This window comes from Schistocerca piceifrons, chromosome 1, assembly GCF_021461385.2.
Source record: "Schistocerca piceifrons isolate TAMUIC-IGC-003096 chromosome 1, iqSchPice1.1, whole genome shotgun sequence".
Taxonomy (NCBI): Eukaryota; Metazoa; Arthropoda; class Insecta; order Orthoptera; family Acrididae; genus Schistocerca; species Schistocerca piceifrons.
The window spans coordinates 322,054,652-322,068,478 of NC_060138.1; the positions used below are offsets into that span (position 1 = coordinate 322,054,652).

Sequence of the window (13,827 nt, forward strand, 5' to 3'; positions counted from 1 at the left end):
GAAATAAAGTCATTAATTACAGTATTTTGTGCCTCTGTAAGCGCAATCAGATAGTGAATCTTCAGCTTTTCACGGCGTAATTCATGACGAAATGGTTCACAGGTGAATAATGGCCGGATGTGACTGTCCGACTGGCACAATATTTCAGCCAGCGGCCACTCTTTCTTTTTTCTTTCTTTTCCTGCATCTACATCCGGAAGGGAGAACGCAGCCTATTTCCGGCCTAAATTCTATATTCAAGTAAAAGTACTTTCATTTATTTCATTCTCGCTATACACACGAGTTTTTTTACTTATAAATGTGAACAAAAAGAATAAAGGTACCAGTTTTAAAATCAAAATAATGATATTAGGTGTATTATTGATATTGATAGTAATAGAGGAACAAAATAAAATAATAATATGTTAAAAAGTAAAGTAGAATATACAATAGTGAGTTAATACATTGATAAACAAAGGATACCTTGGGAAGTGGTAAGTTACAGTGGCATAAAAATACAAAACATCTAGCTGCGGGATCAAATTTGTACGTGGGTTTGTTGTCAGCTGTGAAATACCTTAATTTAATTACTCACACAATTACATCTAAATGAAGGTACTCAAATAAAGTTTGGCTAGACATTCGGTTGTTTGTTAGTAGCTGTTTTGTCACTTGTTGATTATTATTTAGGTAATCCTGTATGCTATTAAAACTTGAAATGGTGTGCGCTTACCTCTTGCACCCTCCCCCATCCATGGACTTGTCAGTCTGTCTGCAGTCCGTGCCCAGAATCGCCCCCCCCCCCCACCCGCCACCCCCCTGTTCCATGTTACATATACGCGCTTGCAGAATCTCTGCGTCCAACTTCCCCGAAGTCCCGAAGTCAGTTAGATGTGGAATATCTCCTTCTTCCTCTTAATCAGCCTAACTGTGAGTTCAAAGGGCTTACTAAGGTCTTAGCCTCAATCACGATTGTCGAGGGGTTAATTACTAGGATATCGGTGGGTTCTTTAATGAGTCGGTCTCACAAGTTAGGATCTATGTCAGAACCTTAGTATGGTCGAAACCATTTCGTACGATTCCGGTAGGCAGTGTTCCGTGACTGCCGAGATGATGGGCTGTTGCAATCTGGGATGTCATTGGTGTTCTTGAAAACGGTCTTCCACAGTAAACACCTTCTGATCTATACGCGTCTTGCCACAATGACAGGGTGTGTGATATCTGCAGATCTCAGTAGTCCGAGGTCGTCTTTGATACTACTAAGCAGTTGCTATGTGTTAGCTGGTGGGTGGGAGACTGTCGTCACTTGGTGTTTCCAGAGCATTCGGCGTATCTCTCTGGATAATGCAACGCAAAATGAAATAAATGAAATGGGGCAGTCCTCCTGAGACTCCTCTTCTGTTTCCGCCGGTTGTACAGTGGATGTAGGACGTAGAGCTCTCTTAATTCGACGCTCCCTGTAGCCGTTCTTCTGGAGCACCATCCTCAGAAGTTCAGTTTCTGCGAGCCCTATGTATCAATGCACTCCGTGCCTCTGTCCCAGGTGGTGACAGTTGCCCACGTACAGGTACAGGTCAGTGTACCTCATCTTCCGATACATTGTGTCCCCAACGTGCCGCCCACTCTCCTTTTCTACCAGGACGTCCAGAAAGGGAAGCGCTCCACCCACTTCGACTTCCATGTTGAAACTGATGTTCTGATGTATGGAACTGAGATTTATGAGGAAACCGTTCAGCTTGTCTTTTCCATGTGGCCATATGACAAAGGTGTCATTTGCATCCTGGGAGAAAAGGTAGGTTTTAGTTGGGTTAATTCCAAGCAGGTTTGAGTCTTCTTTCGGGCATCGGTGTGTGTGTGTTGTTCTTAGGATAAATTAAGTTATTTTAAGTAATTTATAAGTCTAGGGACGATGGCCTCAGCGGTTTGGTCCCTTAGGAATTCACACACATTTGAACATTTGAAGGCTACCTATAGCGCCGTCACCTATCGTACTTCACGAAACTATGGGTACAAAATCGGAAGAATTACACTATGTCCCATAACAAATTCTGTATTTTTTCAACCGAATCTGGCCGAGAAAAAGTTGTGTTCCATTACTTTTTTAAGCTCATCTTATTTAGTAAGTCAGTACGTAGAGGAACAAACGTTACCAACACTGCGACACAAAAGCACTCCATCTCTGTGAATCTTGAATGTCCATAAGGTCTGGGTGAAATTGGTGTTCTCCATGGTAGGTTTTTAACAACTTCGTCTGGTAAACCGTATCTTTTGACGAGATACATAGATTTCCTTTCCACCCTCTTGATAGGATCAGTGGCGGTTTTCCGATATGAACTGTCTTCTGGCAGGCACAACGTCTTCTTAACGTAATCCTGGTGAGACAGGATAACAGATACGTTCTGTTTATCGGCTGGTAACACCACGATATCTAGATCTTCTCTACGTTCCCGAATCGCTATCCTCTTCCTGCTACAGATAATCGGTTTCATAGGCGTTGTTCGTGTGAAAGCATGACAAGTTTCGGAACCTACTTCTTCAGTTGCTTCAAATGGAAATCGTGCAACAGACTGTTCCACTGTGCGGATGATGACCGTAATAAGTGCGAACTTAGATTTTGGTGTAAAATTGGGTCCTTTCTTAAGAACTGAAACCGCCTCCTCATCCATTTGTTTGGCGGTAAGGCTGTTGATAGTCTTGCAGGGAGCGTCAGGAGGTTACCTCTCTGATATATGGTCGAATTTTTATATCTGAAATCCGGTGGATTTCCCTTGTGAGGAGTTCGCTGTCGTCCATTGACATCATCAGTCCGTTCCCACGTCCTGGAATTTAACTAGTTGGCTTGCTAAAAGTGTAATTTGGATGGTATTTTGTTAGTCGAGTCCAAGCAACAAACTGTATTATCAGCTCCTGGTAGAGTTGCGGTCTACCAAAACTATGTTAGGTAGTTTTTGTACGCTACATAAATGACGTAGTGAATGGTAACATTGGCAGGGAACGAAATATAAATGAATATGTAAGAGAGAAAAGCGACGACTTCGCTGTTTTTCACATAATTAGAACCCCTCCATTGTGTATTTTATAGCTCATAGAATACAAATTGCATTTTATAAGTAATAAAAATTAATTGATAGCGTAACTTGTGCGTTTTTATGTAGCGTCAGCAATTATTTCTGATACAAATACAGTTTATACGCACAAACATAAAAAATACGTATAATTATTGTTGTTATTTCGTACTCAATAGAACATTCTTCATCTAATCAAAGGCAAGAGTTTCCTGTTATTACTGATAAATGAGAAAGTTGTTTACTAATACCAGAAACATGTTTTATATATGTTCGTTGTAGTACTGAAGCGCCGTGTGATGTATTTTTGTTTTGCAGGGTCCTTTTATTTTATCTTTTTGTTAAGGAATAGCGTTTTCTGAAACTATAAGATAGATCTATGTTTTTGCTACAACAGCCATCCGTTTCACGTAACTAATGAACAATTTTACAAAATCTGGATTAAACATTGGTGATTTTAACTTTTCTATAAATGCTGTTTACTTTTAAGCAACAGACTGTAGGATAATTGTGTAGGACAATTAAGTTCCGTAGGTTACCTGGGCCTTTATATATCCTCACTCAGTTTCTAAAAGGTTCACCGCTTCCAGTTTTTACGGTAATCTAGTAACACACCGATCGCATAAGCAAAGAGAGCGATCGTTATGTGGTACCGCCTGATAGGTATGCAACACACCTAACGTACTGTTAACGTGGGTACGACCTGAACTGACCGAAGCTAAACTACCGTAATCCACACTTACTTACGATAGTCTACAGTAGCCCTACGGTACTTTTACGGCTCTACCTCTTCCCTTTCTTTTGTTCCTGCTGCAAACGGGTACATGCCTGCCCGAATTACCGCTGGCTCGGAACGCTGACAAACGTATACAATAGTGAAGAAACTACATCCGTTTGCTGTTATAATTATTCTGATTACGTAGCAGCCGTCACTGTATCTTGCTTCCACAGGCACCAGAAATCTTTAACCCTGGAGTTAATTCAATAGTGGATTTGCTTACACTAAGAGTCAGCTGGCAGAATGTGCACCAAGAGGACAGCGACTTCCCGTCTTACATCAAAGAAGAGCTCAGAAACTCAAAAGATTATAACGGTGGTCAAAAAAGTAACTCAAATTAAAAACTATAAAACGTTACTTGTTCTGAATAATAAAAGAAAACAGAGACAATAAAGTGTTAGAATGTCTGTTACACATGCAGGAAATTCTGAATGTACCATATTCTAACGTTTCACTATATTATCTACACCACTGAAACTAAAATTGCTACACCACGAACATGACGTGCTACAGACGCGAAATTAACCGGCAGGAAGAAGATGCTGTGATACGCAAATGATTAGCTTTTCAGAGCATTCACACAAGGTTGGCGCCTGGCGACACCTACAACGTACTGGCATGAGGAAAGTTTCCAACCGATTTCTCATACACAAACAGCAGTTGACCAGCGTTGCATGGTGAAACGTTGTTGTGATGCATCGTGTAAGGAGGAGAAATGCGTACCATCACGTTTCCGACTTTGATAAAGGTCGGAATGTAGACAATCGTATTGCGACGTTGCTGCTAGCGTTGGTCGAAATCCAATGACTTTAGCAGAATATGGAATCGGTGGGTTCAGGAGCGCCGTGCTGGATCCCAACGGTCTCGTATCACTAGCAGTCGACATGACAGGCACCTTATCCGCATGGCTGTAACGTATCGTGCAGCCACGTCTCGATCCCTGAGTCAACAGATGGGGACGTTTGCAAGACAACAACCATCTGCACGAACAGTTCGACGACGTTTGCAGCAGCATGGACTATCAGCTCGGAGACCATGAGTGCGGTTACCCTTGACGCTGCATCACAGACAGGAGCTCCTGCGATGGCGTACTCAACGACGAACCTGGGTGCACGAATGGCAAAACGTCATTTTTTCGGATGAATCCAGGTTCTGTTTACAGCATCATGATGGTCGCGTCCGTGTTTGGTGACATCGCGGTGAACGCACATTGGAAGCGTGTATTCGTCATCGCCATACTGGCGTATCACCCGGCGTGATGGTGTGAGGTGCCATTGGTTACACGTCTCGGTCACCTCTTGTTCGCATTGACGGCACTTTGAACGGTGGACGTTACATGTCAGACGTGTTACGACCCGTGGCTCTACCTTTCATTTGATCCCTGCGAAACCCTACATTTCAGAAGGATAATGCACGACCGCATGTTGCAGGTCCTGTACGGACCTTTCTGGATACAGAAAGTGTTCGACTGCTGCCCTGGCCGGCACATTCTCCAGATCTCTCACCAGCTGAAAACGTCTGGCCAATGGTGGCCGAGCAACTGGCTCGTCACAATACGTCAGTCACTACTCTTGATGAACTGTGGTATCGTGTTGAAGCTGCATGGGCAGCTGTACCTGTACACGCCATCCAAGCTCTGTTTGACTCAATGCCCAAGCGTATCAAGGCCGTTATTACGGCCAGAGGTGGTTGTTCTGGGTACTGATTTCTCAGGATCTATGCACCCAAATTGTGTGTAAAATGTAATCACATGTCAGTTCTAGTGTAATATATTTGTCCAATCATCTGCATTTCTTCTTCGTGTAACAATTTTAATGGCCAGTAGTGTATGACTTATTTTATTTTTTTATACAAATACGCAGTTAATCAATTTTAACTAAAATAGGTTATACCACAGTTTCCAGTGATGGTACCTTTACATACCGAATAAGACCAGAATCTTACACACAACGAGTTCAGCTAGAAATAGCAGTCAGGATCTTTGTTAAGTAATATCAAAAAGTTACTTACCCTTATCGCACCAGTTGAGCACCGCGACCAATATGTTGTGCATATCAGGGAATATATTAGTAAGTATTTGCCTAGCAGTTCTACACATAATCATGGAACAAGACCAAGTTTGGACTAACATTTACCAACGAAAAACGCATTGCCTATCAAGGAACATTTAAAAATGATTTAGAGGATTCAGTGTAGCGACTGATAACGAAAGAGGGCAATTACGACAGCCTACCACATTATACTACACAGTCAGAATGTAATGTTTTTACAAGAAAACAAGTGCCAAGATCTTTGGTGCATGACAGTAATGTCTTATCATTCTCCTGAGCTCTACATCTCATGATGAGGGGACGCTAATTCGGTTTTCAGTCGCACTGAAGAGAGGACATCGAAGACTTGGATTAAGGGTACTTGCATGTTTACGGATGAAGAGTCAGTTTTCCGATGAGACTGGAAGGAGCTCAAGGGGCGTAACTTCAAGCTTGTTGTTCAGGAGCTATTAGTGAGTGTCCATAGTATGTGCAGTGAGAGATTTTGGTCTATATTATAACTTATCTGGTACGTACTGTATATGATCAAAAGAACATAGTACAAGGGACCAGCTGAATGAGTTGATAAGACAGTGACCTCACATTCGGGAGGATGGAGTTCGCCCTGTTCGGCCATTCTGATTTAGGTCTTCCATGATCTTTCTAAATTATTTCGCGCAAATGATGGGATCGTTAGTTCAATAAGGCCACAGATGATCGCCTGTCCTATCCTTGTAACAATATTATTGCATGTTCTCTCTCTCTGCCTCTCTCTCTCTCTCTCTCTCTCTCTCTGTGTGTGTGTGTGTGTGTGTGTGTGTGTGTGTGTGTGTTTATGTGTATGTATTTTGAGCTGTATGTTTTCATTGTATTATGATGACACATTCTACATCATTAGGAGATGACCTGTGGATGAATGAGAAACTAAATAAAAACACTTTGCCTGAGCGTTAGTTACTTCTCAGACTTCAAAATTAACCAGTAGCAGTTTAAAAGTGTCTTATGGAGAAGGAAGAAGTTAAACCAAGAAATACAATTAGAATGCCTAACTTATCACTCATAATTCAGCAGCTGGTTTTTGTGTAATCAGTACTTTCTTCCTAAGTGAAAGGGTAACAGAGAAAATTATGCCATTTCATAGGAATGAGTGAAAATGTGCTACATACATTCATATGTATATTTGTTTGTTTCTAGAAAAAATAATTATGAGAAGAACAAAAGTTGCTAAACTTAGCTGTTTGATAAGCACTATGTCAAATTTCTTCCAGTTGAAACTTTCATCGGTATCTACACCAAAAGATTTAGAGCATTCTATTCCATTCACTGCCTCTTCATAATAATTCATCACGTTCTTCTGTCTGTTATACAGTACAGATGAATTTATGACAGATGCCGTTGCAGTGAATCGCTTATCAATTATTTTGAATACATTATTAACTAAATCGTCTGTTGGTCCTCTTTCTTACTATATTAATTATAACACTTGTTGCAAATAAGAACGTTAAGTAGTAAAAGTTTCATTGATATAACGAATACGAGAGGATCAAAATTAAAACCTTTGGTTTACCATTTCTAATTTCTTCCCAGTAACTTCAGTTTCCTCTCCTTCTTCCATGCTTTTAATTCTTTAGCATTATGTTTTGCATTTTTGTTACATATAATACAAACCAGTTTTTTAAGCATAATTGATTCCATGAAACTTGAGAATTTCTAAAAAAATAAAATCATGTTCTGCATATCAAAGGCTTTGATACCAGTTGGCGACTTTTATTTTTGTTATTTAAGGCTTTGAACATTTGATGAGCAAATGTATAAATGATCTTCTCAGTTGAGGAAACCTTCTGGAAGCCAAAGTCCAATTAACTGAGTAAATTTTTCCTATTGAAGTGTGCTCGGCTCTTGAGTCCATTACTTTATCGCATTTTTTAGAAAGAATTCTCTCTAGGGGAACTGGAAAAAATTATTTCAGTTTTTCGGTCACCTTTCCTGCAATGAAGTCTAACAGCACCATATTTTAATGATTGGAAAAATGCCCTAAGCTGGTGATGCGTTGTATTTAGCGCTAACGATGCGACTTATTAAGTCATAAAAGCTCTTCAGAGTTCCGTTAGAGGACCTTTACGTATACAGCAACCAAATAAGATTTTGTTTCATTCAGTTTTAGTGGAGGACATAAATCACTTCAAGTTGCTTCAACATTTGTAGAAACATATTTTCAGTGTATTCCTTTACTTCTTCTAAAGAACTGTTTGACACTACTGTTACTGCTACATTTAGAAAGGGATTGTTAAAAATTCTTGCAACTTGTGAGCTATCAGATGCAGTATAGTCAATCATTTCAACTGCGATATAGTTTTGTGCGCTTGCTGTCTGACCTGTCTCGTGTTTCACAATATCTTATATAGTTTTAATTCAGTTACTAGTTTATATCACAATGTACATACTTCTGGATCTTTTAATAAACTTACTTAATGTATTGCCGTAATGTTTATAGAAGTAACAAAGGATCTTTATCCATACTAGAAATTGTATAAATCTCCCTTTGCCTGCAACCAGATATTTTAATTCACTGGTTCACTTTTTGCAATGAAATTTCTGGATATTTTTTTAAGCATAGCTATTTCAGACATTGACAGAAATTTATCATAACCTACTTTAATTTTCACATTAGTACCTCTTTCCATACATATCCTACAATATCTCATCCATTTTCATACCGTATGTCAGTATATATTCCTCATCCACTTTCATCTCATTTACCTTACTCTTAAAAACCTGAATCCTAGAACGATTAATAGGTTCCACAGTTTTTCTGCACATGTCTTAGAATTGTATGATGTTTCATCATTTTCATTAGTTTTCCGTCATTGTTAGGTAGTGCACTAACAATAGGAGAAATACTTTTTTTTTCAATCAGAACAACATATCTGAATGCGTTATTAATCAGGGTCCTGGAGTCTTGCGGCAGTTAATTTGGAAGATGCACTAAAGGAATCAGATTGCAACTCTCAAATGTTGGTTCTGGTTTGTTTTTTTCTCACAGAGCCTCTTAACGAACACCGCTGAAATCTCCGCAATCTGTTAATTATTTTGTGTTACATGACTGGTAGCTCAATCGACTTTTCATAAATAACTGAATGTTCCTAGGGCGGACCTACAGAACGTTAAAGAATTATGAGTATTCAGCAGGAGCAAATCATATGCACTTGCTTCTAGGTTTAGATCTACACAAAAACTATTTTTTCCAATATTTAGGACTTTGTGTTCAACTCTTACATTCTTCCTATTTCCATGTTTGTTTTTGCATGAAAAAAGTGTTTATCTACAACTACTACGTTTTAACTTCCGTACCCCTGTGTTTATATGGTGTTCAGAAAGATAAAGAACGCCTCCCTCTACAGTATTCTGCTGATCTTTTATACAACCAAGATGTTCCTCTCATTTATTTTTTAGTTCCTCGATTGTTCTGATGGTACAAAATTTATGTTTTCTTTTTCTCTTTTTGATTGTAGGATAGTTTTAGTCTTGTTCTGTTCTGACATACCATCTGTCTGTAAGCTGTTAAAACTGTCGATAGCCCTTTTAGTGTAGTGAAGTGTGTAACACCGCTGAAAGTTATTTCGGAGCGAGTGCGTGGATAAATCTACGACAGTTCACATTACAAAATACCATAACTTAGACCTTTATTTGTGTAGATTCGTAACCATACATACATTTTCTAACATTCTTGATCCTCCATTAAAAATATTACTCCATCGTCATACCACCATAATATAAACTCCGTCTTACATGATGTGGGAGTGAAGAAGGATGTCATCAGCATTAATTGGGGCACACCTGTAGAGTTCGCATGTACGGCTGTAATGGAATGCCGTTCTTGTCCAGTACTCGTCTCATCTTCCGTATGATATCTTTTCCTGGATTCTTGGCTCGTGTCAGCAACCACGAAAATCCTGAAACAGTGCAGTTGTAGGTCAGCAAATCTTCAGAATACCAGTTCACTCTGCTGTAATAGAATGCTGTTTGAAAACCACTGGGTATTTATTAAGGTATGCCTGTCTCAATAATTTGTTAAATCGTTATGTGATCTTCGCGACGAATTACACACACTCGTCGACAGGAAGTTAAATCTTAATTTTCTTCCCTGTCACTTTTTGCAACAATTTTATTGTTTTCTAGTGCCTCCACAAGATACAGTGCAGTTTTGTAATCGTGAACAGAGATGATTATAGGAGCCTTTATTATTTAGGCAGAGTATGTTCGACGCTACTTTCATTAATTGTCACAAATGACTCCAGCAACGCAGACCAGATCAGAAAGCATATCATGATACTCAATAAGGAACAAAACTGGTCATCGATTGGTCAGACGAATATAGACATGTCTCAGCGAACTCGATGGGTAAGGCGAAAAATATGTGCATAGTATGTCCTCCAGAAACAGCATGTGCTCGTGACGTTGCAGAAGAGGCAAACTACTGGGCTGGCTGATGATATGGTCGTACCTCCAGCTTCCAATGTGTACAATCGTTGTAAGTTCCCCACAACACGATACTCTAAGTTTTTCCTGTAATTTTCTGCCTGAGGAATTCCGACAGTTGTTGTTCTTGCCAACGCTGCAGTAGCAAATGACCATCACTGACACTAAGGCAGGGTCCGCCCACGTCCCTAAACACGATACTCTCTCTCACTCCGTCCGAACAAGCCTCGAAAGGCCCAACAGTACCGACCGATCGCCATGTCATCATCCGCTGAAGGCGTCACTTTATGTGGATATGGAGGGGTATGTGGTCAACATACCGCTCTCTCGGCCGTTGTCGGTTTTCGTGACAGGAGCAGCTAGTTTACAGCAATAGAGTAGCTCCCCAATTGGCCTCACGAGAGCTGTATGCACCACGCTTGCCAACACCGCTCGGCAGGCCTGACGAGTCATCCATCCAAATGTTAGCCAAGCCCGACAGCGCTTAACTTCGGTGATCTGACGGCAACCGGTGTTACCGCTTCGGGAAGGCCGTTGACTCTCTAAATAGAGCCTTGTACATTGCATCCCACTAATTCCGTCTTCCAGTGCATGATCCGAGGCAGGTTGAACGAATATAAATTATAAGAAAAAGCCTACCTAGTTTCCAATAGACGGCGCCAGATTGTCGTATTTGACACTATGGGTGCAACAGTGAACCTAATGCGCTCTGCTGTTGTCTGATGCATTGATTCACGAGTGAACGTGAATGTATTTGTCGACTGTATTCAGAACGATGAACTTTTAAACGCTCCTTAGATCGCTAGCACAAACACTGATACACACTTGATGACTCGTGTCCCAAGTGCTGTATAATTTTAGAAAAGGACCGCGACAGAATCACGACACTACTTTTAAAAAATTCACTCAAGTACAGGAATTCGGATTGTAGACGCTGTTGCTGCATGTTTGCAGCGTTTTATATCCAAGTTATTTGCCCAAAACAGCGAAGTGTCTCTTTCAGACCATTAGATATGATTACGAACTGTTGTTGAAGGCCGGCCGGGGTGGCCGAGCGGTTCTAGGCGCTACAGTGTGAAAGCGCGCAACCGCTACGGTCGCAGGTTCGAATCCTGCCTCGGGCATGGATGTGTGTGAAGTCCTTAGTTTAGTTAGGTTTAAGTAGTTCTAAGTTCTAGGGGATTGATGACCTCAGTAGTTAAGTCCCATAGTGTTCAGAGCCATTTGAACCATTTGTTGTTGCAGGAAACAGCATGCAAGGCGTTAGTACGACTTAGTGTCAAATAATGCTCCAATATTTGGGATCTGTATCAAGTGACATGACTGAAGACACCAAAGAAGTGCAGAGAGATATGCGGCTGTCATGGCGTTAAGTTGATGTAGCCCATTGCCGAGATATGCGACTACAGCTGCCAGTTTTAAAGTGGGAGAAACCAACGAGTGAAGCCGGAATTGCGAACTAATACTCGTGAACAAACGTAGAAACGCAACGTTCTTTCTGTGAGTCCCCCTAACTACAATTCTATCACAGGAGCTACCCATCTGACTTTCTCAGCGTGAAATGCTGAAGGTGGCTGTTACCTTAACAGGGTAAATGTCAAGAATTTATCACACAAGGAGTTTCCTACTTGCGCGCCATAACCTTCTCGCCTAGAGGCACACTTCAACCATTTCCAGAGCACGTTGCGAAAGCATCACATTTAAATGGTAATGCAGTGTCACAGCGTATGACTTGATTTCTCAGCAACACAGTTCACACACATAACAATTTTCAGTGTTATTTATTTTTGGCGTGCCGAAGATATAACATTATTAAAATTGGGTTCAAACTGTCCGCATATGGACATAAGCAGACGATTTCACTGATTTTCACTCTCAGGTTTTGACGCAACAGTGACTTTGTTAGCCTTTCACAAACATATGTTGATTAAAATATTTTATCACAGTTGCAACCTCATTACGGAGACATGGAAACTCTTCCTGAGGAAAATAACCTAGAACTCCTGGATTACTTCGACATAAAAGAATTTGTCTTTTAAACGGTAATCACACTCCAGATTGTCAGTTCTATCTGCACATGTACAAGGGCGCTTCCATCTCAAACGGGCTCGAAAACGGATGTGAGATTGGCAGTCTCCTCAAAACGTTTAGAAAACTATTCTTTGTAATTCTTCCAAGACCACTACAATTTCTTCAGACACCACGCTTTCTTTAATGCAAGTGAATTTACGGAAATGGGTTGTTTTTTTTCCAGTATTTGCCCTTTCACAGTGCATCCCCATCAAAGCAAAAATGAGATTCTTCTCACCTCGCAGCGTCTTACTGTGCACAGTGTGCAGTGAAGTCCACCTAAAATGGAAAGTCTGCAATCCGTTCCGGATGTTCTAGTTTTCGTTCCTGTTCTCGTTCTTCCTCCATAAATTCAACAATGGTGTCATTTAAATCGAAAAAACGTTCCAGGCATGTCCCTTGACTCAACTGAGTACATTTTGCTGTAATATATGAAGTCTTTATAATCTTCCTTGAATTTCAGCGGAAACTGTTGCAAATAACAGTGGAGTAATGCGTGAGAATCCAGATAATTTACTGCTCGTCTGCTCAGTTTTATGCCTGAAAATTTAGTATAACGTGTTTCTTGATGTACAGGGCACGTTTGTCGATCGTCGTCCCTTTTTGCTGTTTCATCGTAAACTAAAAGTTTAAATTCTTTTTGTATTATGTTATATCATTCCCTAACAAATTTGGGGTACCTATCGACTATGCAACTGTATGTCACATAATAGGCATTGCTCATTCTTATCTTTCTGTCACTCCCATTCGTTTTTAAAGGTTTGTGACGATAGATCACTAGACAGGTTCTTTTTGTGCAAACAGCCACTGGACCTTTGAACTTCTTTTATACCACGAACAAACTGCGAAGGATAAACAGCGCGGAGAGCACGATTCTGCCGAACTGAAGGAAGTCGTACCGTCCAAAGAAATGCTGCACCGCAGTACTAAACGAAATGTCGCGCTATACCGAATACTTCCGAGAAATACCGAGCAAGGTGGAGACACGCCGAGCGTCCTCCCACAAGCGGTACGTGCATCGTGCTCAAGTGCAGTTTGGCACTCTGGGGTCAACTCTGCCCTGACGCTTTCAAGATGGGCCCAAGTCGAACATGGGCATTGATCCATGGCCATAGACGTCTTACCTCCTAAACTATGTGTCGGACAATGGCATAATTCTGCATATTCAGTCAGTACTATATGCGAACACTATCAGCCAAATGTGTTGTGAATAGGATCAAATGGAGGTTCCAAGTGAAACAGTTGTATTGGCCTGGTGTAAGCACGTAACTGTTAGCTTCTAATTCTGCAGGGGAAATAAAAGTGGCCCATGTGAGTGAATACAATACAGTGTGAATGTATGAATGAAACCACAGCCCTTGACTCGCCCACCGTGTTTACACCCGCCACTTCATGAGCACCGGTTCAGAGCATAGTGAGGGCTGAG

The 13,827-nt window shown here is 40.8% G+C and overlaps 1 protein-coding gene across 1 annotated transcript in view; it reads right to left on the minus strand.

Moving 5' to 3' along the window:
• Positions 1-9,518: 9,518 nt before the first annotated feature.
• LOC124798323 (apolipoprotein D-like) overlaps positions 9,519-13,827 on the minus strand; it is a 100,843-nt gene continuing 96,534 nt past the window's right edge. The window contains exon 6 of the mRNA XM_047261668.1: positions 9,519-9,805. Coding sequence (XP_047117624.1) covers positions 9,675-9,805 — 131 coding nt within the window. The 3' untranslated portion in view covers positions 9,519-9,674. The remainder of the gene's footprint in view (positions 9,806-13,827) is intronic.